We start from the raw sequence: 27,146 nt of genomic DNA on the forward strand, positions 1-27,146 counted from the left end.
CAAATGTGCGGCTAAGCCTTTGCAGTAATTGCATTTGGGAAAAAACTTGTTAAAGTTTGAGCTTAAAAGTGGACTGAATGTGATAGAAGCGCTAATTAGCTCCCTTGAATCCTTAGCGAAAAAATAAAAAATTACTATTTCACCGGTAAAACAGACCAGAAAGGGAAGATGCTTAGGTTTATTGGATATGCGAGAACGATTTTTCCGACAAGGATCAAGTGGTACTTGATCATTGCCATTACACCAACAAGTTCCTGGGTTGGGCAAATAGTGAGTGTAATGTTAAAAGAAAAACATTGAATTACATCCCAGTAGTAGCACATAGTTTGTCAAATTATGACTTTCATTTCATAATCAAAGGGCTGGCAAAAAGCGATTCGTAAAACACTTTTTCTTCAATAACCGCATCTGAAGAAAAATATTCATCCTTGACAGTCTCAGTATATGTAAAATGTACACGGAATAAAACGGAAAAATCAAAAAAGTTCTAAAAAAATCTGAACTTCATTGATTCGTATCGATTTATTTTAGCGCGGCTGGCAGAACTTATCAAAAATTTGCAGAATGAAAATTTTTTTCTTCTGGAGAACTATTTCGAAAAACTGAGCCACTCCTCTGAAAAAGTCAGCATGTTGAAACAGAAAGAATATTATCCCTACTCGTAATTCAACTCGTTCAAAAAATCCCGAAAAACTCGACTTCCCCCGCGAGCAAAGTGGAAAAATAGTCTAAAAGGAGGGGATATGAGTGTTACAAGAAGCGAGTACAATCATGCCCTAAAAGTCTCCACCGAACTGAAGTGTGGTTCACTTGGTGATTACCACGACTTGTACTTAACTACGGATGTGCTATTGCTTGCTTCTAATTTCGAAGTTTTTCCTAAAGTTTGCGAGGACGCCTTCCTAAAAGTTGTAAGCCCGACCTGAAACTCTTAACGGACCGTGAACATCAGGATCTTGTGCAGCCAATGATACGAGGAGGCATGTTGTCAGTTACGCGCGCCAATTTTACAAAGCAAACAATAAAAACCTCGACAATTTTCCGCCCTCAGAACCATCAAGCTACATCCGTATCATTGATGCAAGCAATTTGTACGGGGGATAATGAAACACTGCCCTTTGCTATAAAACAATTTTTTATTAGTTGAAAAAAGTCTGGAAGACATACTGCTCACCAGCGAAACCTCGGATTAAGGTTAAATAGTTGAAGTCAATTCGACCATACCCGAAGAGCTTCACGACTTCTTTGCTGATTACCCCCTTGCCCCCTCTCGTGAAGTAGTGGACATCGGTGCAATGAGCAACGTGCAAATCGACATGTTGGGAAAATTGGGAACCACCACACTGCCAAAAGTGCCAAAGCTTCTACAGACCTTGCATCCTAAAGAAGATTATGTTTTGCATTACCTTACCCTAAAATTGTACCACGAGCTGTGAATGAAAATAACTCACCTCAGAAAAGTTCTTCAGCTCCGCGAAAGTCACTGGATAGCACCCTTTGTATACCTCAACAGCCGCCAACGAAAAGCCGCGGTAAATAAATTAAAGGAGAATTTTTACAAAATTATTGTTAGTTCAGCCTTTGGTAGGACAATGGAGTCTAAGTTAGGCAGAAACGAGCTCGAGATTATAAGGAATGAGAGAGAACTTTTGCAAAAAGCAGCTCTGAGCTCAATGAAGAGCTTTCAAATCATTGACGATCAATTAGCCACGATCAGCTTTTCACCAACAAAAATATTGTGGAACAAACCTATCATAGTCGGTGCGACCATCCTAGATCTCGCCAAGTGTTTCATGTTTCAGTTTCAAGAAGCCGATCTAAACTTGGAACTACTTTACAACGACACGGATAGTTTTATTTATGCCATAAAAAATGACGACGTTTACCGAGACTCAGAGAAAAAAAAGCTGAATTCGACTTTTCAAATTACAATGAGGACCATTTCTTGTTCCAGTCCTTTGTTAGGGGAGCAGTTTCAACTCCAGTCAGAACAATCAACTATCCACGGGAACAATCAGCTTCCTATTCGGATGATCGGGTTTCATCGACACAGAGTGCGAAGACAATTGATCTAGTGACCCCAGGTCTCATTCAAAGCACCCATCCGAATCCAGCTTGCTATGCGCCAAAAAAGACAAAACTACAGTTTCGAGAGTTCTAATAACTTAAGCAAAAAATTTTCCTTTGTTTCAAATATTAATCCAAGTTTTTTCAGTTTCATTTTTGTTTGATTTCATTTTTAACTTGATTCAACATGACCGTGTTTGTAACATAACCGTTTGTTTTTATCTTGCTTAGTAGATCAAATAAAGTTTGCTCTGTAAAGTTTTCAGCAAAATGTTAGAGAACAACTTGGAGAAATTGAAAAAAAATTATTAATCGATAATGATTTTTCGCTAAAATTGTTGTTTTAGAAAAAATGAGAGGGAGAGAGAGTGTTAAATACACTTGTTTACTAGTGAACCCATTTCGAATCTTCTTTTCAGGATTTTGCTTTCTTTCCCATTTTTTTTTTCTAAATATTTACTCAAAAATCAGATTTTCTCAAAAAAAATCACAACTTTTTAAGCGTCTACTGTCATTGATTGGGCTATGAAAGTTTTTTAATTTTCGCGCTTGTCCTAATTACGCATCAGATAGCTCCTAAAAATTTCAAATCACATATTCACTTGAATATAAAATGAGAATAATTTACGGTGAAATTGACGGTAAAAAGTTTTAAAAATTTTGTTTTTAAGTTTTGATCACGATCAGTAGAACTGTGTTCGAGATCAACTTAAAATTACTGATTTGTTGTTAAATGATTTTAAAGACATTTTTGTAAAATTGCTTTCTTTTTTTTCACAACATCATAAAATTGAGGTGTTTTTTAATTGGAAAAATAAATTTTTTATTTACTTGACTTTACAGAACGAGAGGCGTTCCCGAGGAGCGTAGCGACGAGCAACGCCGGGTTAGCTATTGCCCCTTAAACCAAACGGCCATGCCTTAATACTTCGTAGGACATGACATGAAAGGCTTCACGTTACGCTGAATCACATAAAATAAACTTTGATTTCGATATCTTTCAAACTTATTCAAATGACAATCAATGCTTATCATGCATCTGCAACTATCAAGATATCCAGTTTGTAAAGTTTTCATTTGTAACACTATAACATATTTCAATTTATTTATATAGTTGAGGGCTTTTTTTCTTTACTTTTTTTCATATTTCTACTTTTTATTATACCTATTTAAGTAAATCAAAAATGGGCTCGAAATCAAAAAAAAATTGTTACTTCCCAGTTAAAATTAGTCGGAAAAAGTTTTAAGCTGAATCTGAATCATTCTAAGCTCTAAATTTTGTAAATTAGTGCTGAAATGTTAATCGAAAGTCTAAACCATTCTTCTAAAAGTTGCCACAACCTACAAAAGTTTATCGCTACCCTTTAAAATTAACAACACAAGTTTGAGGCTGCAAATGAATCAGTTTTTTGATAAAAAAACCCTTGCACTTGAACAAGGTGATGAGACATATAGAACCTGAAGCTTAAACAAACCCTGTTTCTGGAAAGGAAAATACTTTTTGTCAAGTTTACGGCGAAGCATAACTCTCGTTAATAGCTTCTATTTGATTTTAGTTTTAGTCCTAGCCATTTCTCGTTTTTGCTTCTTCATAACCAGTTTTATTTCAATCTTGAAATTTTTTGAATTACTTCAGTAACTACACCAAAGAATGCCAAACTCTACTTCTATCTTGACACCTGTTCCTTGCCAGCAGTGCGGAAAAATATTGAGCTCTAAAAAGAACTTGAGAAGACATGAGCAAAAAGTACACAAGATCCTTCCTCCCCTCCTTCTCAAACTGTTTGCGATGAGTGTCTCGAATCTTTCGAGAGCTTGTCGGAAACCCAAGAGCACGTCGAGTTGGCACATGGCATATTTTCAAATTGTCATTGTATCTAGTGCCAAACAATTTTTTTCACCGCGGAAAGCTATCGAAAACATTTGCTGAAGAAGCATACATTGCCAGTTTGGGATGGCGTCGAGACGAGTTTTTCCACTGTCCCAACGGAAAGCGAGTTCAGAGGGAAATTGCGCCGATACAATCTCCAAATTGGTGAAAGAGAAATGGATGTGCTCAAGTCATGATGCAAAACAAGGAGGAAATAGATGCTCTCATACTGGAAAGGTCAAAGAGTGTCCGAACACAGTTTAATTCCACGTGGAAGTGGGGATGATCAAAACTCTCACTGTGCAAGACGAAGACACTGAAAACTTCGAAAGGACCAACCTATTTCTAACCACTAAGACATTGACAGCTTACTTCGAGGGAGTAGCTGGGGATCAATTCTTGGAACTGATTGAACATATGGTCAACCAAGTCCATTCGTTCTCTTCTCATGGTAGCGGATGGATTATTGACAGAAATGAAAAACTGCAAATCAGTTTCGCGGCTTTCTCACCAATAAGCGCAGGATCCTACCTCGAGCTACCTGATCACTCAGCGCTGCTTCTACTCTGCACACAAATATCAACACTAAAGATAGTGACCGTTGCTTTCTATACTGCTTTGACGTGAATGAGCCAGCCCTCTACCCCACATCTAGTCGATGGCTGGAGAAAAACAAAGTCTCAACGATCTTGGCACAGAAGGAACTGTGAAACTCAATGGAGAATACGAAATGCCAGTTGGTCTGATGGATATGGATAGATTTGAAAGACTGATCAATGGTCAAATCAATGTCTTTCGGTAAGCAAAACGTACAAACCCCTCAATATTTTCCCCACCTCACGTAGCTCATAGTTTGTCAATTTATGATTTACATTTAACAATCAAAGCGCTGGCAAAAAGCGATTCGTAAAACACTTTTTCTTTAACATCCGCATCTGAGGAGAAATATTCATCCTTGACAATCTCAGTATAGATAAAAAAATTACACGGAAAAAAACGAAAAAACCAAAAAACTCTAAAAAAAAAATCTGAATTTCATTGATTCCTATCAACTTATGCTAGCGCCGCTGGCAAAACTTGTCAAAAATTTGCACAATGAAAAGTTTTTTTTCTTCTGGAGATTTCTTTTGAAAAACTCAGCCACTCCTCTGAAAAAGTCAGTATGTTCAAACAGAAAGAGCATTATCCCTACTCGTACTCGTTCAAAAAATCCCGAGAAACTCGACTTCTCCCGCGAGCAAAGTGGAAAAATAGTCTAACAGGAGAGGATGTGAGTGTTACAAGAAGCGAGTACAATCATTCCCTTAAAGTCTCCACCGAACTGAAGTGTGGTTCACTTGGTGATTACCACGACTTGTACTTAACTACGGATGTGCTATTGCTTGCTTCTGTTTTCGAAGTTTTCGTAAAGTTTGCGAGGACGCCTTCCTAAAAGTTGTACGCCCGACCTGAAACTCTTAACGGACCGAGAACATCTGGATCTTGTGCAGCCAATGATACAAGGAGGCATGTTGTCAGTGATGCGCGACAATTTTACAGAGCAAACAATAAAAACCTCGAAAATTTTCCGCCCTCAGAACCATCAAACTACATCCTCAATATTGATGCAAACTATTTGTACGGGGAAAAATGAAACACTGCCCTTTGCCATTAAAAAATTTTTCAATAGTTGAAAAAAATCTGGAAGACATACTGCTCACCAGCGAAACCTCGGATTAAGATTATCTAGTTGAAGTCAATTCGACCATACCCGAAGAGCTTCACGACTTCTTTGCTGATTACCCCCTTGCCCCCTCTCGTGAAGTAGTGGACATCGGTGCAATGAGCAACGAGCAAATCGACATGTTGGGAAAATTGGGAATCACCACACTGCCAAAAGTGCCAAAGCTTCTACAGACCTTGCATCCTAAAGAAGATTATGTTTTGCATTACCTTACCCTAAAATTGTACCACGAGCTGTGAATGAAAATAACTCACCTCAGAAAAGTTTTTCAGCTCCGCGAAAGTCACTGGAGAGCACCCTTTGTATACCTTAACAGCCGCCAACGAAAAGCCACGGTAAATACATTCCAAGAGAACTTTTACAAAATTATTGTTAATTCAGCCTTTGGTAGGACAATGGAGTCTAAGTTAGAAAGAAAAAAGCTCGAGATTATAAGGAATGAGAGAGAACTTTTGCAAAAAGCAGCTCTGAGCTCAATGAAGAGCTTTCAAATCATTGACGATCAATTAGCCACAATCAGCTTTTCACCAACAAAAATATTGTGGAACAAACATAGCATAGTTGGTGCGACCATCCTAGATCTCGCCAAGTGTTTCATGTTTCAGTTTCAAGAAACCGATCTAAACTTGGAACTACTTTACAACGACACGGATAGTTTTATTTATGCCATAAAAATGACGACGTTTACCGAGACTCAGAGAAAAAAAAGCTGAATTCGACTTTTCAAATTACGATGAGGACCATTTATTGTTCGACGATAACAACAAAATTTTTGTGCTGAAGTTCACAGACGATACTGGTGGGAAGTCGATCAGGGAATTCATCGCCCTAAAACCGAAACTATATTCAGTCGTCCTTAATAGTAAGTAAAAATTCATACTTAAGCTATCCTTCCACCATTATTCCTACCTTTTACAGGACAAAATTACAATCACCACCACCATCACCACCTCCCTCCCTCCTTAATTTGTTGCAATAAACTATGGGCATTCATCTGATTTAGGCAACATTATACAATGTTGCATAAACGTTGATTTATCTGAAAACATATTTCATCTCTTTTCCTCTTTTCAATCAAAATTTAGAGTCTTGTGCTCTTTTTTGGTAAAATGAATGAAACTTTGTGTGTTTAAATTGAGTTGCTGAAGTGAAATTAAACTATCCTTTTGCCTTGCAGAAAAGAATAATAATTTTGCTTCTGCTTAGAAGGCACTCAAAAGTTGAGTGCCAAAGGAATATAACGGAAGGCACAGAGAGAACTGGTCCACCAAACCTTCAGGGACTTAATATTCGCAGGGAAAACAATGAGATTGTACATCTATTCTATAGTTTCGAAAGGTCACACCAATATGACAGTGATACATTATCACCATTCGACTTGCATTACCACCATTCGACTCAAAACGTTTTCTCCTTTTCGACGGAATTTCAACAGTGCCCATTGACCATAAAGACGCCGAAGAAAATGCATTTCTAGAAGACATTTACATGGACACCGAGTGGGCTAACTCATACATTAAAACTGATAACAGTTCGCCCGAATTTCAACTTCAGGATTGGGGATTTTTACAGCAGCCCTACTCAGAAACAGAGCTGCGAGAAGAAAATTTTTCTAGTATCCGAGTCGGTGAACGTCCCCCTATAAAAAAACCTATTTATTTTATCTGAAGCTTCTGAAGAACGGCTATTAAAAAACACTGCAAAGAAAACCAAAACAATAAACATTATTTTATGGAAGATATATTTTCAGATGATTTTCACTGCTCGTCTTTTTTATACTTCGACTTAAACATGGTTTGAATTTTAACAATTTATCACTAATAAAATATTCGAATTGGGCTCAATCTTTGTTTTAACATAAAAAGCTTTAGGCAAATAAACTAGTTGACGCAAACCAAGTGTTAATTCAAACAAATGTGTGAAATCCTTTTGTTAAGTTTCAATAACAAACTTTTATTAGCATGACAGTTCTTCGACGAAAAGAAAGAGAGCCAGGAAAAGATATCCACATGAAAATAGAACGAAAAAGAGAAGTTCAGGAATTAGGACGATTAAATTTAGTTATCGCGGGAAAAGGGACCGCTTTAAAAGGAATTAGAAGGAATTTTTGTATCGTGTCCCGGTTGTTAAGCTCAGCTTAACAAGATTCTAAGGAATGGTCTTTTACTTTTGGGGTGGGAACTTGCCTTCATTTACAAGATCCTAGGATAGGGGTTCCTCCAAAAAATTAGGGCCCCCTTTTCTAGGGTTTTGCTTTACGTGAGGACCCCCCTCAGGAAGGACCCCCCTTAGGATTCGGGATACGATACAATACTACTGATTAGTTAGTTATGAATATTTTACATGGAAGTAAAATGAAATATGATTTAAATAACTAGTTTCCACATGCTAACTTTGAACCAGCATTGCAAACACTTTTCGACAAAATTTTCCAAAAAGCAACGCAAAATTGAAAACCTGCAGATTATCTTACTTTTGTACTTTTGAATCAAATAGATTTTATCTTTAAAAAAATTGTAGGTTTTCTGGAAAGGTTGTTGAACCTGAAAACAGAGCCGAAGCGATGAAACTCTGGGATTTTGTGTATAGCAAGGACCGAATAACACGGAATAAACAGAAAGCTATGCTGCTTGGCTTCGTGAAAAGTGAGATGTATCCGAAAAGCAGACACCTTGGTTGGTTTAGCCTTGATCAACCTGGAAAACCAATCTTCGCTGAAGGCATGTTTGAATATGATGAACCTTCTTTTACTGACGAGTACTCTTGGGCCAATGAGAGATGTATGTTGATGACAAACAATTCGGGGCCCAGAATAGAAGCTGCTAGTTGCGCTGATACCAAATATGTTTTTTATGCCGTGTGTGAGAGTCCAAAAATACGGGTACGTTTCACCAAACAATAGGATGTTTAACGAGTTTTATGATGCAAAAATGCTGAACTTTGAGATAAATAAAAAATTTACCATATTTCGCATCATATTGGTTCCGAGTTCCGGATAAAGTGACGAATTGTTTGTGCTCGGGTTGGTTTATTTTTTCTCCAAAACAACTCGACTCTGTACAGTCCAAAATATATATTATGTCTTGAGCTCAAAATTGAAGAAAAATGTTAACTGCGAAATTTGTTCGTTAAGGTATGGGTTGTTCAATTTTGCGATTTTAGCCAATTTGGAATAAGTAAAAAGCGATGTTTATTTCCTGATTTTCAAGCTAAAGCGGCAAAACCTATTTTATTGATGCCATTTATTCAATATAAACCCACATCGATACCAGAAAGAGCGCCAAAAACAAAACTCTTTTGTAAAAAAAGTTTATGACTAAAGTCCTAAGCCTCAATTAAACCCAGTTGCGGAGTTTTTGTAAGTGAGTTGAGTTGAGTATGGTTTGTGTCTATGTGTTTCTTGTGTCGTTTTCGTTCATTACTTTTGGGCTTTCAAAGTAGTTTAAGGCCATTTATCCACAAGGGAAAGGACCATCAAACAAGCTATGCAGCTCATCACGGCAAGCCGCTGTTGTGCCCCTGCTTAAGAACTACATGCAGTTTTTTTTGCTGATTTTTGGGCCTGGTGGGCCTCGAACATCCGACCTTTTGGTTGAGAGGCGTAACGGATTCACCACCGCTCACCAACCCAGTTGTATCAAGTATCGATTTGATCAAACATATTCTACTGAAGTATGTGGAAAATGAATGAAAAGAAATGAATCATTCCAGTTAGTGCAGGGGTTCGGGTTAGGGTTAGAGGATCTTAACTTGGTCTGTTTTTTTTTGGGAACAGACCAAGTTAAGATCCTCTAACCCTAACCCTAACTTGAATTTGAGTTCGGATTTTCAGCTGATCAGAACAGAGCAGCGCTAAGTATATTTAATTTAAAATGAACAATGGGGTGGAGGATCTTAACTTGGTCTGTTTGGGGGGGGGGGGGGGGGGGGACAGACCAAGTTAAGATCCTCCACCCCATTGTTCATTTTAAATTAAATATACTTAGCGCTGCTCTGTTCTGATCAGCTGAAAATTCGAGCTCATATTCAAGTTAACATCCTTCCCTCTAAACGGATTTGGGGGGTTTGGAGGGGGGGTTGAGAAATTAGACGATAAGCAAATTAGACGGAGGTACTTAAAAGGAAATTAGACGGTTTTGCAAAACTGCAATTGTGAGAAAATAGACGAAAGTGAGAGAAATTAACTTTGTTTGCACACAAATTGCGTTCGAAAAATAAAATTGATTGTAGGCAATAGTTCAATTTCGGTGGCCAAAAACTTTACAGGTCAATCATGCATAATTTATTCAATTCAAAATTCTCCTGTAATATTCAGATTTGGCCTTTTATGTTGATTTAAACAAATTGTTTTAATAGGTATTGACATTTTATGTCGTTTTTGTATTTGTGAAACTTGACTCTTAAGAAAAGTTTTTGTTGGCCCTTTCCCTTTCGTCTAAAATGCCAGATCTGTAAAAAATAAATTCCGTCTAATTTCGTTTTTGTAGCATCCGTCTAATTTGCTTATCGTCTAATTTTCTAGGCCCCGTTTGGAGGATATTAACTTGGTCAGCTATTTTCTTCAAAAGTCGGAACAAAAATTCATTTTGTTTTGTGATAGTCGCGGAATTACTGTCCGAGTAATTATGAACCATACGAGACGGCAGGAGGAATCCGAAAATGTATAAACGTTAGCAACCATATTGTTCACAGTCTCCAAGAAACACAAACATTCTGCAAAAGGTAACTTTTCTCACAGACTAATAATTAAATGAAATTCTGCAGCAGCTATTTCATTTGTTTTCTTTCAAGACTATCTTGTGAGCCTTAATTTGAAAAATTGTGCAAAACTTAATAAATTTTTAATGTGTACCAAACTTATTGACCGCTTCTAACACAAATTGGCTCTTTTCCACTTCTCTCGCCTTTCAATTTCATTGGTGGCGTCCCTCATGTTTGAGGGACCGAATGCTTGAAATTAATTTTAGCTTACTTTCAGTCAATCAGAATCGAATATTCAAAATCTCATAGTAAATCGCGAAAATCTCAAAGTAAGAAAATAAATACAGGCCATTAGTGTTAATATTGACCGATCAGATAATAAGCAGATGAGTTTTCAAGACTGAAAAATTCTTATGATTTTGACCGCATTAATCTTGATGATCATCTGAATAGTATTGCAGTTGTAACCCGCAATTTGTAATATTTTTGATTATTTTCCACTGATTTAATACATTTTCTATTCATATTGACTTCGATTTTGTGAGGAAAGCATTTAGCCAAAGAAATAGCTTAGCAATTTTGATTGGTTGAAATTTTTCGAGCATTCGGTCCTTCAAGCTTGAGAATCTTCCCCAATTTCATTTTTAAAAAGACTACATCAACGTTGTTTTTATACACTGAAACTTGGCTTGGTCAACAAACTAACGATTGTGAACAGATTTGTACTTCATACCTTACATTGTGACAACACGCGTTCAGCCATAATACACGTATAACAACTCTGAAAACAGAAAACTTGAAAGTGGGGAGAGGGTGGAAATGAGTCCACAAACTAATTTTAAAAAAAGATTCGTCCAAAGTTTTTTCCATTTTTATTTAGACTTATCTTCTGTTTAGATTGAAGCACTGATTTAACTTTATTGCAACGTTGGGCTGGCATTTTTTTCAGTTTTTAGAGAAATGTTTTAAATATACCATACTAGTTTTTATGGTTGTATGGTGTGCCATGTAGGTCCAATTTCAAAAGAATCTGACAAAATTCAAGCTACTTTTAGGAGGGCTGTTCTTATGGGCGAAAAATTTATCAGCAAAGGGCCGAAAAGAAAAACAGTCGAAAGTCAAAAATTAAAACGAATCAACTGCCATTAATTGAAATGAATAAAACAAAACATTATTTTGCTTATTTTATAACAGACCCTTGATATATAAAATTTGTTCAAATTCGTCGCCAGTCAGTGACAATTTGAAAACTATGCATATTTTTGCCGTTTTTATTTTCGGCTAAAATCAATATTCAGTCCCTGGAAATGTTTACTTTCTTTCCAAGTTTTAGATTACTGAAATCTGATTGGCTGATTTTTATTTTCGCGCATTCGTTCATTCGCGTATGAGGGATTTCACCCTTTAGTTTTACCCACGAGTGTACAGTGCTGATTTAAATTAACCGGACAAAACGCGTTAAACTTGAAATTTAAAACCCGTTTTTCTCAACTTGGGATGAGTTAAGGTGAAACTTTATGAAGTAAAAACTTGCTTAAAATTTTAGCAAAATTAATATGGTGTAATTTGTTTTGCGAAACTCGGGCCCAAAATTTTACCCCAAAAAAGGGCCATTTTGGCGTTTCTTAGTTACCCAAAAATTACGCTGAAAACACCCAGTCAATCACAGACACAATTATATCAAAGTGAGCTACTTACGTAGCCCCACAAACTTTATGAAGAATATTTTCTCCAAAAAATTGCAAATTGTTTAAAAATTGTTTTTAAATAAAAAGTTGGTGTTTTATATAGTAAAAAAACGACCTTTTTTGTCTATCAAACAAAAATAAATTAACTTATACAATATTTTGCAGATTATAACCTACTTAAAGTTCGTTGGGCTACGTAAGGGGCTCACTTTGATACAATTATGTCTGTGTCGACTCAGTATTTTCGATATAATTTTTGATTAACTAAAAAACGCCAAAATGACCCAATTTTGGGGTAAAATGTTGGGCCCGAATTTCGCAAAACAAGTTACACTATATTAATTCTGCTAAAATTTTAAGCAAGTTTTGTTCATAAGTTTTCACCTAAACTCAACCCAATTTGAAAACAATGCGTTTTAAATTTCAAGTTTAACGCGTCATTTTAAATCAGCACTGTAATTAAAAAATAATTAAAGCAACGTATAACTGGTTTGTTATAATCAGAGATGCTGAGGCTTTTAAACGGGGACCGACATTTTACCAGAAAAGTTATAACATGAACCTTTTACCAGACTCGATAAGTGGAGTTTTTTCTGTAGATACAATAAGGGGGGATTTTTAAATAGATCCGGCCAATATTAATATTAAGTTCCTGGAAATGTTTACTTTCCTTGAGATTTTCACGCTTTATTTTTCAAAATTTTGGAATACTGAAATCTGATGGGCAGATTTTTGTTTTTGCGCATTCGGTCCTTCGCGCATGAGGGATTCAACGCGGCTCTCCTGTAATAGCTGACGTTGCAAATTGCAGACAACTTCAACTTTCAAAATCACAATTGTTTGATAGCGATACAACAAGCATCACAAAATTTAATACACCTGAATTTGAAGTTTATCAACCTGATCATGAATTAAAAATTTTTTCTTATAGCAACGGTAATGGCAAGGTTCCGACACCATCGAACAGAGCTGAGGTAGAAAAACTCTACGGCAAGTTTAAGCAAATTTATTATTCGCTTTGGACAAAAAACAAGAGATTCTTTCTTGGGTTTACGAAATCAGCCATCTATCCGTATTCTCCCGAAAAAGGATGGAGAAACATTTACGACAGTGAGGAATTCATGAACATGGATTTGTTCACAAGTGGGCAGCCAGATAAAGGCTGGAAAGACGAGATGTGTATAGCGACCTATTACAATGGTGGTTCTAAAGGGGATCTTGATTTTCATGGCGGGGAGTATTATATCAGAGTGGATGACTTTGGTTGTAAGGAGGACCACAATAATTTTCTTGCGGTTTGTCTGATCCATTAGTTTTTAATAACTAATAAAATTGCTGTTAAAAAGTTTGGATCAAATTTCAAGGTAAAAATACAGTGAATTTATTTTATTGTCAGACAAATTTGTAACACAAAGGCAAAGCTTCGCTTCGCAAACACTAGCGACAAAAGGAAAAAAAGCAGCTCTAGAAAATGCCATAAGAAAACATAGAAACAAACCTCGAGTTAGCACAAATTCGGCTAGGTCTAGGATTCGATCTGCGACCTACTGCAATCAAGAGATTTTGAGTCTCACGCACTAACCACTCAGCCATGCACGCTTAACCACCCACCGACAAACACTAGTCACAAATAAAGCGGTTACATATGCTTAGAAGTTGCCAAGTAGTTCAGCAAAAGTGGCACTAAACACAAAAGACACAATTTTGAAAGTAATAATTTGGAATACAACCAATTGAAGGCATTCTCACTAAAATAAACAAATCGCGAAGCATAAAGTCATATTATGCATAAATTACGCATTTCAAAAAAATGCGAGATATTTTGAATTAGAAAATTTCTGAAATCGAGTTTTTATCATTGTTAAGTTGCTTGAAACGAGTAGCGTTTTTCGGTTCAATTAATGAATTAAAAGTGAATCAACTGTGTTAATTTTTACGAATCGAATGTCAAAGCACATGCTATCAAGAGCTGTACAAGCTCACACGAAAAAGTACCAATAATTGCGACTTAGGTTAAAAAAAAAATCCTAACCATACCCTAAGTGAATAAAAAGGAAAGGTAGAATCCGATAATTCAAAGTATTTTTTAACACAGAATCTTGTTTTGTGCGAGCGTGAAGATGTCTCAGACCTAGTTTCTTGTGAAGATCCCCTGCTCCCTGTAATGCCGGGTGCTGGGATTGACGAAGATTCAGGGCTCATCTTGTAACTCTGATCTTCATGCGTTACTTTATCGTTCAATTCGGTAAATTTCTTAAGCCAAAGGCCTAGCTGAGCAATAATTTTTCAGGGTTTTCGGTTTTTTCTGCATACATAGTTAATTGCTCATTTACGTCAACAGCTTTTTCCAAAGCAATTTTACATTTTTTACAGCATTATCGTTTAATAAATTGAGATTATGTTTTGACACATAATTAAATTGATATTATATATCAACATTAGCTTACAAGATGGCGGCCTATTTTTTATAGCTTTTGCTTGAAGCCTAATTTTTATAGCTTTTTGAGCTTTGAGTGGTAAGCGGTTCCGCTTCTAACGTGTCTTAAGGATGTCAAGATTAGAGCTATAACGTCTTAGAAGGAGGAGTGTTTTTAACTCAAGGGAACGAAGCTGGTGAAGATCTTTGTACTCCTCAACAAGTACCTGTTCTTTAGCCTTAAGCGGAGAGATGAAGTTTTTGACGACGTTCAGAACGAGAATACCTGTTGAAACTAAAGTTTCCTCAATATCCTCGGTTCTGTTTCGTCTACAGGATACGATCGCACAATATTTGTCATATGACTTAATAACAAACTGACAAGTTACTCGCTGCTCAGCTTACGTTTATTGTTGCTGCGGTGCCTACTGATAGAGTTATTAATGGTATCGTGCCAAATTACAAGGTAGTTGCGGTGAGACAAGTAGTGATGAAGGTAGTACTCTATTGTTTTCTGGGAACTCTATTGTTTTAAAATTCAAACTTAAACCTGGCTTTGTAAAGCAAGTGTCTGAATACCATACACTTAAGGAACCTATCTGACGGCTACGTTCCGCTTAAGTACCAATTGGGTTGGAAAATTAAGTGGGTCGGTTGAACTCCAACAACACACGCGGAATAAATCTGAGGATGGAAGAATTCAACTTAACCCACTTAAATCACCGTACTTGAACACTTAACAACACTGTCACACAATGACATCATTAATCGGACACGCAAAACCGGCTTTGATGCACTTAAAGCGAACTGGCTTTCAGTTTCATCAAAGGTGGGTGAGAGACCAGGCAAATTGGTTAAGTTCCAAAAGCACACGCGGAAGAAACCACACACGGAAAAAGCACTTCCACAGAAAGTCTGTAGCTGACCTAGCACTTGACAGGACTGAATTGACACGTAGATCTCGACAATTGAATTTCTCGGTAAGGCCTTAGTCCGATTTACGACTCAGCAATCTGCCACACTCGCAAGCTCTCGGATCTCCTCCTCTGATAAATTAAAATTGTCACTGCAATATTCTCCGTGTTTCTGAAAAAGGACGGCGAAAAATCCAGGCTAAAGAACAGAAATAAACGATCGTGCCCCTTGTGTCTCGATTCCCTTTTGTCTCGAGTCTCTTGGGTCTCGAGTCCCTTGTATCTCGAATCCCTTGTGGCTCGATCCACTTGTGCCTCGAATCCCGGACGGCGACAAATCTAGTTTAAGGAACAGAAATAAACGACCGAGTCTCTTGTTTCTCGGTTCCCTCTTGTCTCGAGTCTCTTGTGTCTCGAGCCCCTTGTGTCTCGAGTCCCTGGTGGTTCCTGTCTCTTGTGCCTTGCGTCCCGGACTGCGACAAATCCAGGTTAAGGAACAGAAATAAACAATCGAGTCCCTTTTGGGACGCCAAAATTTCGAACGCAATCTCCGTAAAAATGATGAAGTCAAATGTTTGAATTATTGAGAGCTTTTATCGATAAATAAACTCTCCGAAAATCCATAAATGATGTATTTCATTTGTATAGAACATCAGCAAAACACCAATAATCTCCCAAAAAACGGCACAAATTAGCGCAAGTTAGCCCCAAGAACCGGTCGGTAATGTCCTTGAGACAAATTGCTCTTTTTGACGGTCAGCCTTAATCAAGCCTGAACCGAATTAGAACCAAAAACAGTTAAAATAGGTTGTAACACTCTTTATTAAACATTAATTTATAGTCAGCTGGGGGACTGGAACCTGTGCCAATTGGCAAGTCTGTAAATAGTTTTTTTAGAAAAGGCCACTCGGCCAACTGTGCTTATGCCCGTACCTAAGTGCAAACGCTGTTGCACACATGACCAGTCAAAAACTTTTCGTCTCTGATAATCAGCTGTGTACAAGTCTGTATTTTATCTGTACAGTCATGCATGAGTAAGGCAGACATAGCGGGAAAATGCTCAGACATTATTCAGACATTATTCAGACATTGTTCAGACTTGAACCAGCAGTTGTGACTGAAAGTGAACAAACGAACAAAGACTGAACCGATTAGTTTATTTCCAATTAGCAAACATAATGCAGCGGAAGTGACGCATCAAACACAAACGCAAACATCTTTAGCTTCAATTTCAAAACTGCATTTGCTGTCCACATCTAATTTAGTTTATTTTTGCTGGCCCTGAATTTCATTTTGCAAACTATTTTCTTGCAATGCAAAGCTCTTTATTGTATGTTTTTTTTTGCATTTTTTCGCAACTTCGCTTAACTTACTTCGTGCCTCTTTCCAAACCTGTTTTATATTTAATCATACCTAGTTGTGGGGCGCGCGGGGGGGGGGGGGTGACATGGGGGTTGACTTATGGTGTAAAAACTAAAAAAGTATTAGAGTGGGGGAAGGGGGAGGGGGGTGATAAAAACGGTTTGAATGGGGGGATTAAAAACTGTTAGCGTGTGTGTGTGTGGGGGGGGGGGCGTAAAAACTGTTAGGGCGGGGGGGGTTAAAAACCGTTAGGGGGTAAATATTTTAATTTAAGGAACAAAAATGATGGCAGATGAAATCGAGTCGTAGTGGGTTCTGTCAGCGGTTCTGTTTTTCACTCTAAAAGGCTTTTTTGCAACGCTGGAAAAACTGAAAATGGTTGCTTTTTTTTCAAGTTCCACCTAATTTTACAAAATTTTTCAGGTTCTTTGAAAATGAATTGTTTCAAAAATGCCTGCTAAATTATCGAAAATACTTCAATAGACAGACCAAAACCAAAAAAGCCAAATTAACAACTCAAGGGTAAGAATATCTCAGTTGTAAAAATCACTGCAAAAAAGGGTCCTCCATTTAAAAAAAGTAAAAACAAATTGATTATAATGTAAATATAATTGATTCCCATGTTACGTTCAGACAACAAAATTGGACTGAAAATGGATTTGAATCCCTTTTTTTCTCGCCAAAACAAAATGCATTATATTTCATTTGGAATCCAATATAACGGATTTTATAATAAGTAGGAAATCACGTTAAAAAAGAATCATGTTTTTTTGTTTCGCGCGTCGTGCAAAATTTTGCCACACTTACTGCATTTATCAAAAAAGTTATGCAGAAACTTTGCAAAGCGAGTGTACGGCCTAATCCATTTCTAAACTTATAATCAAATTGCAAAAAAAATCCGTTATGCTCTCCCCACCCCCCTAACGTTTGCCCCTTTGCTCCCGTTCAATCACCCCCCAATGAAACCCCCCCCCCCCACCTGAACACCCCCCTCTCCTTCTGAACAACACATTTCAGTAAAGTGGAAAGAAATTGATTATGATTTACTTTCATTGTCAGTGCCCACAAAAGTTTAAAAAAAACGGTTATAATGGATAAAAAAAGGATTTTGTTGCCTCGAAAAATAGTCATATTATAATCTGTTTTTAATTGATTATAACCGAATTGTTTTCACTTTTGTGGACACTGACTAGGAAAAAAAAAATACAATCAATTTTAGATGCGGGGTTAAACGTTTTAGCGTATTTCCCTAAATGACTTTTTGACTAAAACTAGTGGGTGCCGAGGATTTAGGTATCAAGTTAATACCCTCCCTCCGCCTAAATCGAGTGAGATCTCACCCGCGTATGAATCATAATCGATTATATTGTCATTTCAAAGTCAGAACCCATAAAAGTACGGAAATAATCGATGGATTATAATCCTAATATTTTTCAAATATCAATACAATCAATTATAGTCGATTAAAATCGATTATAATCGATTATTACCCACTAAAAATATATTATAATCATAAAATTTTTCTAATAAATTTAGGCGATTAAAATGATTTTTTGGAGAGGTTATTTATGATTTTTGCTTTTTTTTAAGGTTGTCCCATTTGTCACAGCTTAACTTGAGAGTGTGAGTGGGTGACTTTGAGACCTGGCATTTTAAAGAGAGACAAGGCATACACTTTCCAGGCTGCTAAAAATAACCGAATTAGGTTCTAGAAATGGAATTGATTATAACCAATTATAATAGAATGAAATGGTTTAATTGTCCGCGCATAAAGAGAAAGTCAAGCCAATTAGTTTTTGGAAGTACCAAAATGAGCCCAAAATTGCTAAAGTTTGATGAAATTTTTCAGGATTTTTCTTAAATTACAGTTTTCTGAATTGATTCAGTTGTTCATAAGCTGTTCTCATTCAAACTTTAATCGGCCAAAAAACTGAGCAATAGACGCAGGCTAGAGCATTATTTTCTCCAGATCATTTAGAAAAAAAGTATTATTTAAACAGATAGTTTGAAAAAAACAATCAAATTTTTCTTCTGAAGGCTTAGGATTGGCTCTGTATCATGAAAATTTCAGACGTTTTGTTGCTGTAAAAAATTAATGCTAACAGCAAAAAATTTTATATTTTTTGGGCTCAAATTAATAATTTGAGAAGATGATCAGCCTGATTTAATTTTTATGTTGCGAAAAGTAAAAGACAAAATCTCTGAATTAAAATTTAAAAAGATATGATTTATTTGAAGTACAAGTAAATGGCAAATTACTGAGCAATCTTCATTGTGGCTGACATTGTGATACTTTCCTGCGATGTAGGATGCCATCTCGCCTCACCAAACGACAATTTTATTTGAGCAACAGAATTGTGAGTCAATAACTTTTTTAGATTCAGTTTTTCCAAATTCTAGATTTTGATTTCATGACGCACTTTCTTTCTTCATTTTCGTTGTTTCTTCTAAACTTGAAAAACAGGACAAAATTTTAAAGTTTTCATTTTTATCAGCTTTGTTTTTTAAACTTTAGATCCATTGTGTTCACTAAATGTTTGGTTTCATTTTTTGTCAAATTTGTACAATTTGAATTGCCATTTCTCGTTTCCAAGCCTCTTCAAATAATCTCAAAAAGAGACAAAAAATAATTTTATCTAATCGCACTTTTCATCACAGACTACTTTGGTACAAGAAATTTTTGAAAAAACACTCACAAAACTAGATCATGATGTGATTTGCATTTTTCTTTCAATTTTTAGCCTTTTTTGGTTTCGCTCGAAAAAATTGTTTACAATTTTAATTTATTATTTATGCAACAGATGTTTTAGGAAACTTAAAACTTTTTGTTTTAGTGCTTCATATTCCAACAAACATTACGAATTGTACATATCCAGAGAATCGTCGATTGAAAATCTCAATGAAACAATTTAGGCTACCCACTGAAACTACATTATTGTCAAAAACATCTGATGACTGCAATGATTATGGACTCATATAAAACGTTTATTTGTTTTTCATTTGTACTTCGCTAAGTTTAGATACAGTTTTCACTTTTTGCCTTCTTGATTTCAAGGTAATTTACATGATTTCTCTTAGTTTGGCAATTTTAGCGTGAGAAAAAATGTGTTTTGGCATGCCTGACCATGCATTCACATATTTGAAGACATATCTGAACACTCCTGGTCCATCTCTGAATCATGTCCGGCCGGAAATGTTACATGCCGCCACAGGTCTGGTCCAGCTCTGAGATTTGTACACCTACTAAGACATGCTCATGGCCAGTTTGCCATATATGCAGCACATCTGTATTTCAAATGCGCATTCAAAAAGTAGACATGTATCTGATCTGCATCATATATGAAATATCCAATGGTTTTCAATGTTCCTGGATGGAATGTTAGTTTGACACAGACACGGGTGTCTAGTTACATTTTGGTCCAATCTTATTCATTCATACTCTCGCTTACATTTGTTTGCATTGTAACATTGTCAAAACTTTCCAATTAGGGCCCAAAATTGGCAATTTTGACCTCTTTTCAAAAATGGCCAAACAGGGTCATAATTATAGTGTTTTAGGGTATAAAAAAGATTGAACAGTTTACCCCCTCTCGAGAAAGTCCTTTATACATCTCTAGTGCAAATGTATATGACAAATGTTTTAATATCATCTAAAAGCCGTCGGGTAAGGCAAAAAACAGACATCAGAGGAAAATGCGGCATAAATGGAAGTAACCGGTCCCTCATCAATATTTCGACTTTTTTTGTGAAACTAAAGATACCACCAAAAGTAACGCCAAAAATTGCGGCTTTGGTTGGAAAAAAGTGGCTTTTCAAAAACACATTACTTTTCGCTTTTGAAAAACTGATTATGCCTTTGTTACTTGCAAAATACTTTTTCTTCTTACAATATCTGCTTGCTAGCAGCGTCCTATGATTACCATGAACTCTTGAAACTCCTGAATACGAATTTCAAAGTCTTCATGAAAATAAGAAGATCCCTTTTTAATCCGGGTTTTTACTGCTCTATTTTAAGCAATTATCTTCCCTCGAAGGTTGGATCCACTCGCCACCTAGGCCTCCGCCTTGGGAGTTACTTTTTGTCATCCATTCTAAACTGCAGAGCAATTCTAAACTTTTAGTGAGGCGCTTGTGGAGCCAATACACTAATTTTGAGGAGTGCCCGACGAATACGCATTGTAGTATTGGAAATGCTACACAAAGATAAAAGAATGTTGTTCTAATTGTTTACATAAGATCCGAGTGGAGTCTTTTCTATTCTAAATTGGTTCACACCTCAAGATAAGAATGCCTTTTTAACTTAACATTTGATTCAGATTTCAACTGAACAACTGAACTTATAACTTTAAAAGTCAACACCAATTATCTAACTTTTCGAATTCCGAAAGGATTTTTTTTATTCATTCAGTTTTAATAACTTTGAAAAAAAAGCAAAAAGTTTTAAGAAAGTTTAACGCATGATCGAAGGAACTAAGTATTTATCCACGGCGCCAGTCAGGCGGAGTGTCTATTTTGTTTTTACCGTGCAAATAGAAGAATCCCCCGCTGCCCTGAGTTTTAAAGTAACTAAAGCATGTGGAACTATTGTGAGTTCCCCGAGTTAAACTAAATATTGATTTTTTATACTAAAAAATCATTATGTTGCAAATGTCAATTTCAAGAAAAGTATGAAAAAAAGGTGAAAAGAACGTTTAAAGTCCAGACTGCAGGTGCAGATTTGTCTCAGTCAAATCGCTGAGAAATAAATAAACCTGAATATTCAGAATTGTTCTTTTCCTCACTCGCTCAGTCGAGTAGAAGTTTTTACCTTTTACATTTATCACAAATTTTTCTTTTTAATAAAATGTACTATCGAAAAATGTAACAATCCAGAACTGACAGAGATAAGATTCTATATTTTTCCATTAAATTAAATTAATGTAACTTAACCTTAAAAACCCAAAGCTATTTTGGTTTTTAAGACAGTTGTTTTACTATAATTTTAACTCTATGACCAGATCGACTCTGATCTATGATAAAATTTAACTGAGACTTATAATTTTATTTACTAATTGAAACAATGGGAACGAACAAGCGAACCAAACGTTTCTTTCAGTAAAACTGGTCCAACCAGTAAAGCACAGTGAAGCTTAAACTGAAAACTTTTTGAGCCATTTTCAAATCAAACTCAGGCAAAATTTCATGCAAATAGTTTTTCGAATTGCATTTGAAGCAGACAGTAATCTTGGGTTGAAAACTTTGATGTATCAAATAGCCAAAGTAAAATTGTAGCAGGCCATTTAAGCGAACAGATTTCTTGCCCTCGGAATTTTCTTAGTGCACATAGAGGAACTGTTAGGCTGATTTTGAGTTTCGCTTTGGCACAAAGTTACAAAAAGCACACTAGCAGAAAAACATTTAAAAGGAAATCTCACTTCGCAAAGTTTTTTAATTTGCTTCAATCAAACAATGGTTAATTTACGAAAATGGGTAATTAAAAATTTTGACCCAACCCGCCGTAGATTTATGCCAATATGGTTGGTGCTATATGTAGCCTCGAATTATGGTACCATTTAAATTATGCCAACAAAAATTAAAGTTGGTGGCTATAAATAGCCTTCAAGACTCGAACGATACCTGCTCTCGAACGATACTCGCTCCTCAACAATGTGGCCATTTTCATAATTTTACCGCCAAAAGAAAAAAAAACGCGCATGCATGTCATCTTTCAGCATTTAAAGGTTTATGGGATATAATTGTTCATTTTGGAAACTTTGACTTTCAGTTCGCTCAAACTCTTGCCAGTTTGATTAATTTGTTATAAGTAAAGATCACTGAGACCTAGTAAAACCAGTTTTAGAAAACCTTTAAAAAAAATTTTTTTAATGTAACTTAACCTCGGACTAAATGTCGATGTGAAACTTGGGAAATCAGTATTTGCCATTAGGTGCAACGATTCATTTTTTAAGTAAAATATTAACATAAGGTTTGCCATAATTGCCACTCATAAGTCAATTTTTTTAGCAGATGAAGTTGAGATATATCGAAAAGTACTCGAAATATGAAATGTCTTTTGTTTAAGACCTTGTTCTGCCTAGCAATGAAAGTAACTTTTTTTGCTTGATTACAACATACTAATTGAAGTCGACCATGTACTTGCTAGTGTGAACACGACTTAAATTTTCTCAGATCAATCAAAATTGATCCTTTATTACCAAAAAATTGCCGGTTTCAATGACGGAGCAATCGCTATTGAATACACAAGCTCTCAATACTCTCAAATTATCAGTGCTTTGGTGAATCAGCATTACTCAAAAGATATCAATTTGAGTTCCTAATAAAAAATATAATACATGTTCGAATGTGACAGTTGTTTATGATAGTTTACTTATTTTCTTTTTTATTTTGATATTGCTTTTTCAAATCCGAATTGATCAATCATATCGATGAACTGAACTGTAAGTCTTGAAGACGTGTCTAACAATGACACTAACCAATTGCACAAAAAACAATTTCTGTAGCCGACGGCTGATTGAATAAAATAATTTTCTCTATAATTTTTTTACTCAGGTGGGTTTGTGCATGACACAAGAGTACCCATAACAGGCAAAAATACTTAACAAATAGGACTCAAAAGAAACCACTTCATGAAATACTTACTTCATAAAAAATACCAATACTTAATTCGTGTACGACACATGAATCCTCTTTTATCTGAATCCGTCAGACACAGTAAAGCAACTCTTTTAATAAACAAGAACAATGGAGTGCAAACCGAAAAACACTGGAAGCTCTTGATTAAACTAGAGAAAGACGGAATCAGCAGAAAGAGGGACAAAAAAATTTCATCGTTTTTCTGATTGTCAGAAGAAAAACCCCAGCAACATGGTTGCAATCCAAGTTCGATGATGACAAGTACCACAAACATCAGGACAGGAAGGATGACGACAAAGTTCAAAAGACGTTCTAGGAGTCAAGTGAAATTCTACAAAAAAGAGTGAAGACATCGTGGGAGAAGGAAACGAAAGTGAAAGAATGTTCATAGATCCACAGAAAAAAACCAAAGACATCCTTTCAATTTTAAGTATCATTTCATCATTAAATTTCTAACCCAAACTGAAATGATCTTTAAAAAACTTAATTTCATAACAATGTAAATGTGTGTATCGAACAACTTTCTATCGAAAAAGGGGTGAGTTGTATTATTGGAAATGCTACACAGACATAAAAGGCTATTGCTTTAGTTGTTTACATAAGATCCGAGTGAAGTCTTTTCTATTCTAAAGTTGTTCACACCTCCAGATAAGATTGCCTTTTTAAATTATCGTTTGATTCACACTTCAACTGAACAACTTAATTTAAAACTTTAAAAGTCAAATCCAAATTTCTAACTTTTCGAATTCTGATCTGATTTTTTTTTCAATTTTGTTAAACTTGAAAAAAGGCAAAAATTTTTATGAAAGTTTAACGCATGATCGAGGGAACTGAGTATTTATCACGACGCCAGTCAGGCGGAGTGTCTATATTGTTTTTACTGTGAAAACTGATGAACCCCCCGCTGCTCTGAGTTTTAAAGTAACTAAAGCAAGTTGAAATATTGTGGGTTCCCCGAGTTAAACTAAATGCTGATTTTTTATACTAAAAATCAATAAGTTGCAAAATCAGTTTTATCAAAAGTATGAAGAAAAAAGGAAAAAAAAGGTTTGAAGTCTAGACTGCAGGTGCAGATTTGTCTCAGCCAAAAGACTGAGAAATAAATCGACCTGAATCTTCAGAATTATTTTTTTCCTCACTTGCTCAGTCGAGTAGAATTTTTTTACCTTTTTTAATTATCCTTAATTTTCTTTTTTAAAAAAAGTATTTTTGAAAAATATATTAATCCAGAATTGACAAAGGTAAGACTCTAATTTTTCCCAATAACTTAATTAAATGTAACTTAACCTTAATACGCCAAACCTATTTTGGTATTTAAGACAGTTGTTCATCCATTTATCACTCATTTATACTCAAATAATCAACCCTTTTAATTTATCTGTTTGTATAACTATCACTTTAACTGTTGGACCAGCTCGGCTATGATCTATGATAAAATTTAACTGAGACTTATATTTTTTTATTTACTAATTGAAACAAAGGGATCTAACAAGTGAACCCAACGTTTCTTTTAGTAAATCATTTTTAAAAAGGTGCCCAAAAACTGTGCTGTTGAGTTTTCTTTACAAAATAGCTAAATAGGGCCAGTGTTTTGGGGATAAAAAACTCGAAATTGTTTTATAAGTCCCAAAAAAAAACGGGCAAAAATACTTATGGACCCGAGAAACTCTAGAGCCCACTAATCACCCAACAGAATTTTGATTTTTTTAAACGATTTGGCATAATGTTCGATTACAGATATACATATATTTGCCAGTTTATTGTTATTGACAAAAAGCTGTAAGAAAATATAAACTGAATTACAAAAATGTTATCGACTTACATTGTTGTTCTCTTGTAGTTTCGTCAACATCACGATAACTCGTACTTGTTCATCCCAGACCACGCCCCAAAACTTCACCACCTCCGTTTCACAAAAAGGGGCACTGCTGGCTATGTATGCCCTCTTGCGGTGGAACCCATCAACATAGCCCCAATTTAACCCCCCATCTGGGGAAGAAGGGGTGAGGTTTCTATTGGGACTGAAGTCTTCGAGAGGGCGATGGGGAGATCCTCCTCTGAGTGACCTGTCATAAGTGATTTCTAATTATCAGTTAAAACGGTGAATAATCAACTAAATAAAATGATGTTTTCTAAGAAATTGATCGACAAAAAACATTTTCATAAACTAAGGCTTAAATTTGATGAAAATTGTGAGGAAAACTAATCAATTTGAACCGTATGGAGCTTAAAAAAGATAGTCAGTTGCTGTGAAAATAGCGCAAAAACTTTCAAAAACCGTTATCAAAGAGAAATTTAATCACAAAAAAAATATTGCTGAAAGGGTTATTCGAGTAAAAAATAACAAACTCAAATACTTTTTTTTAACAATTTTTCTCCTTTTTTCGCCAAATGATTTTTCGGCAGTTTTGTATGAAGAAATTGAAATGTAATGAAATTAGAGTTCAGATTCGCATTGTGCCATCTAGAAATGTTCTGTTATTTAGTCGGAAAAAAAAACAGAAATATTCAGACCATTTTTTTTTTCGAAATAGAAAGGGTTTTAAAAAATTGTGAGGCCCTTAATATGATGACACTCTTTACCCCTACAAGCTTTCTTCGAAGTAATCTGTCCGAAAAACCACACCGTACGCGCCATAGTTTCTTCCAGTCACTTTCATATACCAAACAGTCCAAAAACAATTGTAATCGTAGTAATTAGTTATGTTTTTTGCTTGTCAAAATTAATGGTTTTCTAAATAACAAACTTGTATGGGCTTCGAGATGTTCCATCCTTGTCTGCATAAGGGTTCGCATTCTGTTTCAAACCCAAATTTTTGTTCTTATCAGCCGCCGACGAACTCTTTGGAAGAAAAGATTCAAGAGTCCCTCGTTTATTGCCACGACCAATTAGTTTCTCCCGACACGCGACTATAGTTGGGTTCATGTCGGGTTCGGCCGGGGTCCTGGACAAAACTGATTTGCCAGAATGTTTTTGAATGTAGCGGAACTCTTGTATGACTGCGAGTTGTTGTCTGGATGAAGACATATTGGAACTGATTTGAGACGCAGGTACTGCTTTGTTGAGCAACTCGGCTAAAAGTTTTATCGAATCAAATTAGGAACTTTTTTCGGTAAAATATACCACATCAAAAGATTCTTAATCGTGTTCCATAGTTAATTATATGGAATATTTTGGCACGGGGGGTTTTTGCGTAACTTATACAATGACAGCAAATTTTAGAAAGTAAGTTTTTCAACATATAGTCTGAAGTTTTTTAGGAAGTTTAGTAGTTTTTTGAAATCAATGATTCGATTTAATTTTTATTGAAGTTTTGGCAGTTTTCTGAAACGAAGCAATTAGGTAAATTTTTATCTTTTAAAGCCTGAATAAAGCAATTTTTTGAAAAAAGTCTCAAAGGGACAGCTTGACTTAGCAATTTTTTTCACCTACCCTTAAATATCTGCGATTCCTGATGGCATATCATACGCGATGGTGCGCACTGCGGCTTTCCCATCGTCTCTCCCTTTCCCCCCACCCTGCGATGAGTCATGGTTGGACTCAGGGGGTGGTTGCAAGGGTGTCGACACGGAGAAGGTGTTCTTCCGGGACCATGATGTCCATTAAGTCCACTACTCGTGAGCCACCATCTGTTTGGAAGCGAGGCATGTTTGGGATCAGGGGCGATCAGGGTTCTGGGGGCGCCGATTGCTCCGCCGGCTCGGAAATGTTCGAGGTCTCGGAGACCGATTTGAATTGCACAGTTCCGTTCACGGAAGCGACGTCTAAAAA

The 27,146-nt window shown here is 36.0% G+C and overlaps 2 protein-coding genes across 2 annotated transcripts in view; both read right to left on the minus strand.

Annotated features, from left to right (window-relative positions):
• Positions 1-27,146, minus strand: part of LOC134854592 (uncharacterized) — a 343,397-nt gene that overhangs the window by 155,746 nt on the left and 160,505 nt on the right. The window lies entirely within an intron of this gene.
• LOC134854390 (uncharacterized) overlaps positions 1-27,146 on the minus strand; it is a 152,496-nt gene that overhangs the window by 36,272 nt on the left and 89,078 nt on the right. The window contains exons 14-16 of the mRNA XM_063870619.1: positions 26,808-27,139; positions 26,122-26,449; positions 25,197-25,440 (exon numbers count right to left, since the gene is read on the minus strand). Of these exons, the coding sequence (XP_063726689.1) occupies positions 25,197-25,440; positions 26,122-26,449; positions 26,808-27,139 (904 nt within the window). The remainder of the gene's footprint in view (positions 1-25,196; positions 25,441-26,121; positions 26,450-26,807; positions 27,140-27,146) is intronic.

The sequence above is a fragment of the Symsagittifera roscoffensis genome, chromosome 9 (genome assembly GCF_963678635.1).
Source record: "Symsagittifera roscoffensis chromosome 9, txSymRosc1.1, whole genome shotgun sequence".
Taxonomy (NCBI): Eukaryota; Metazoa; Xenacoelomorpha; order Acoela; family Convolutidae; genus Symsagittifera; species Symsagittifera roscoffensis.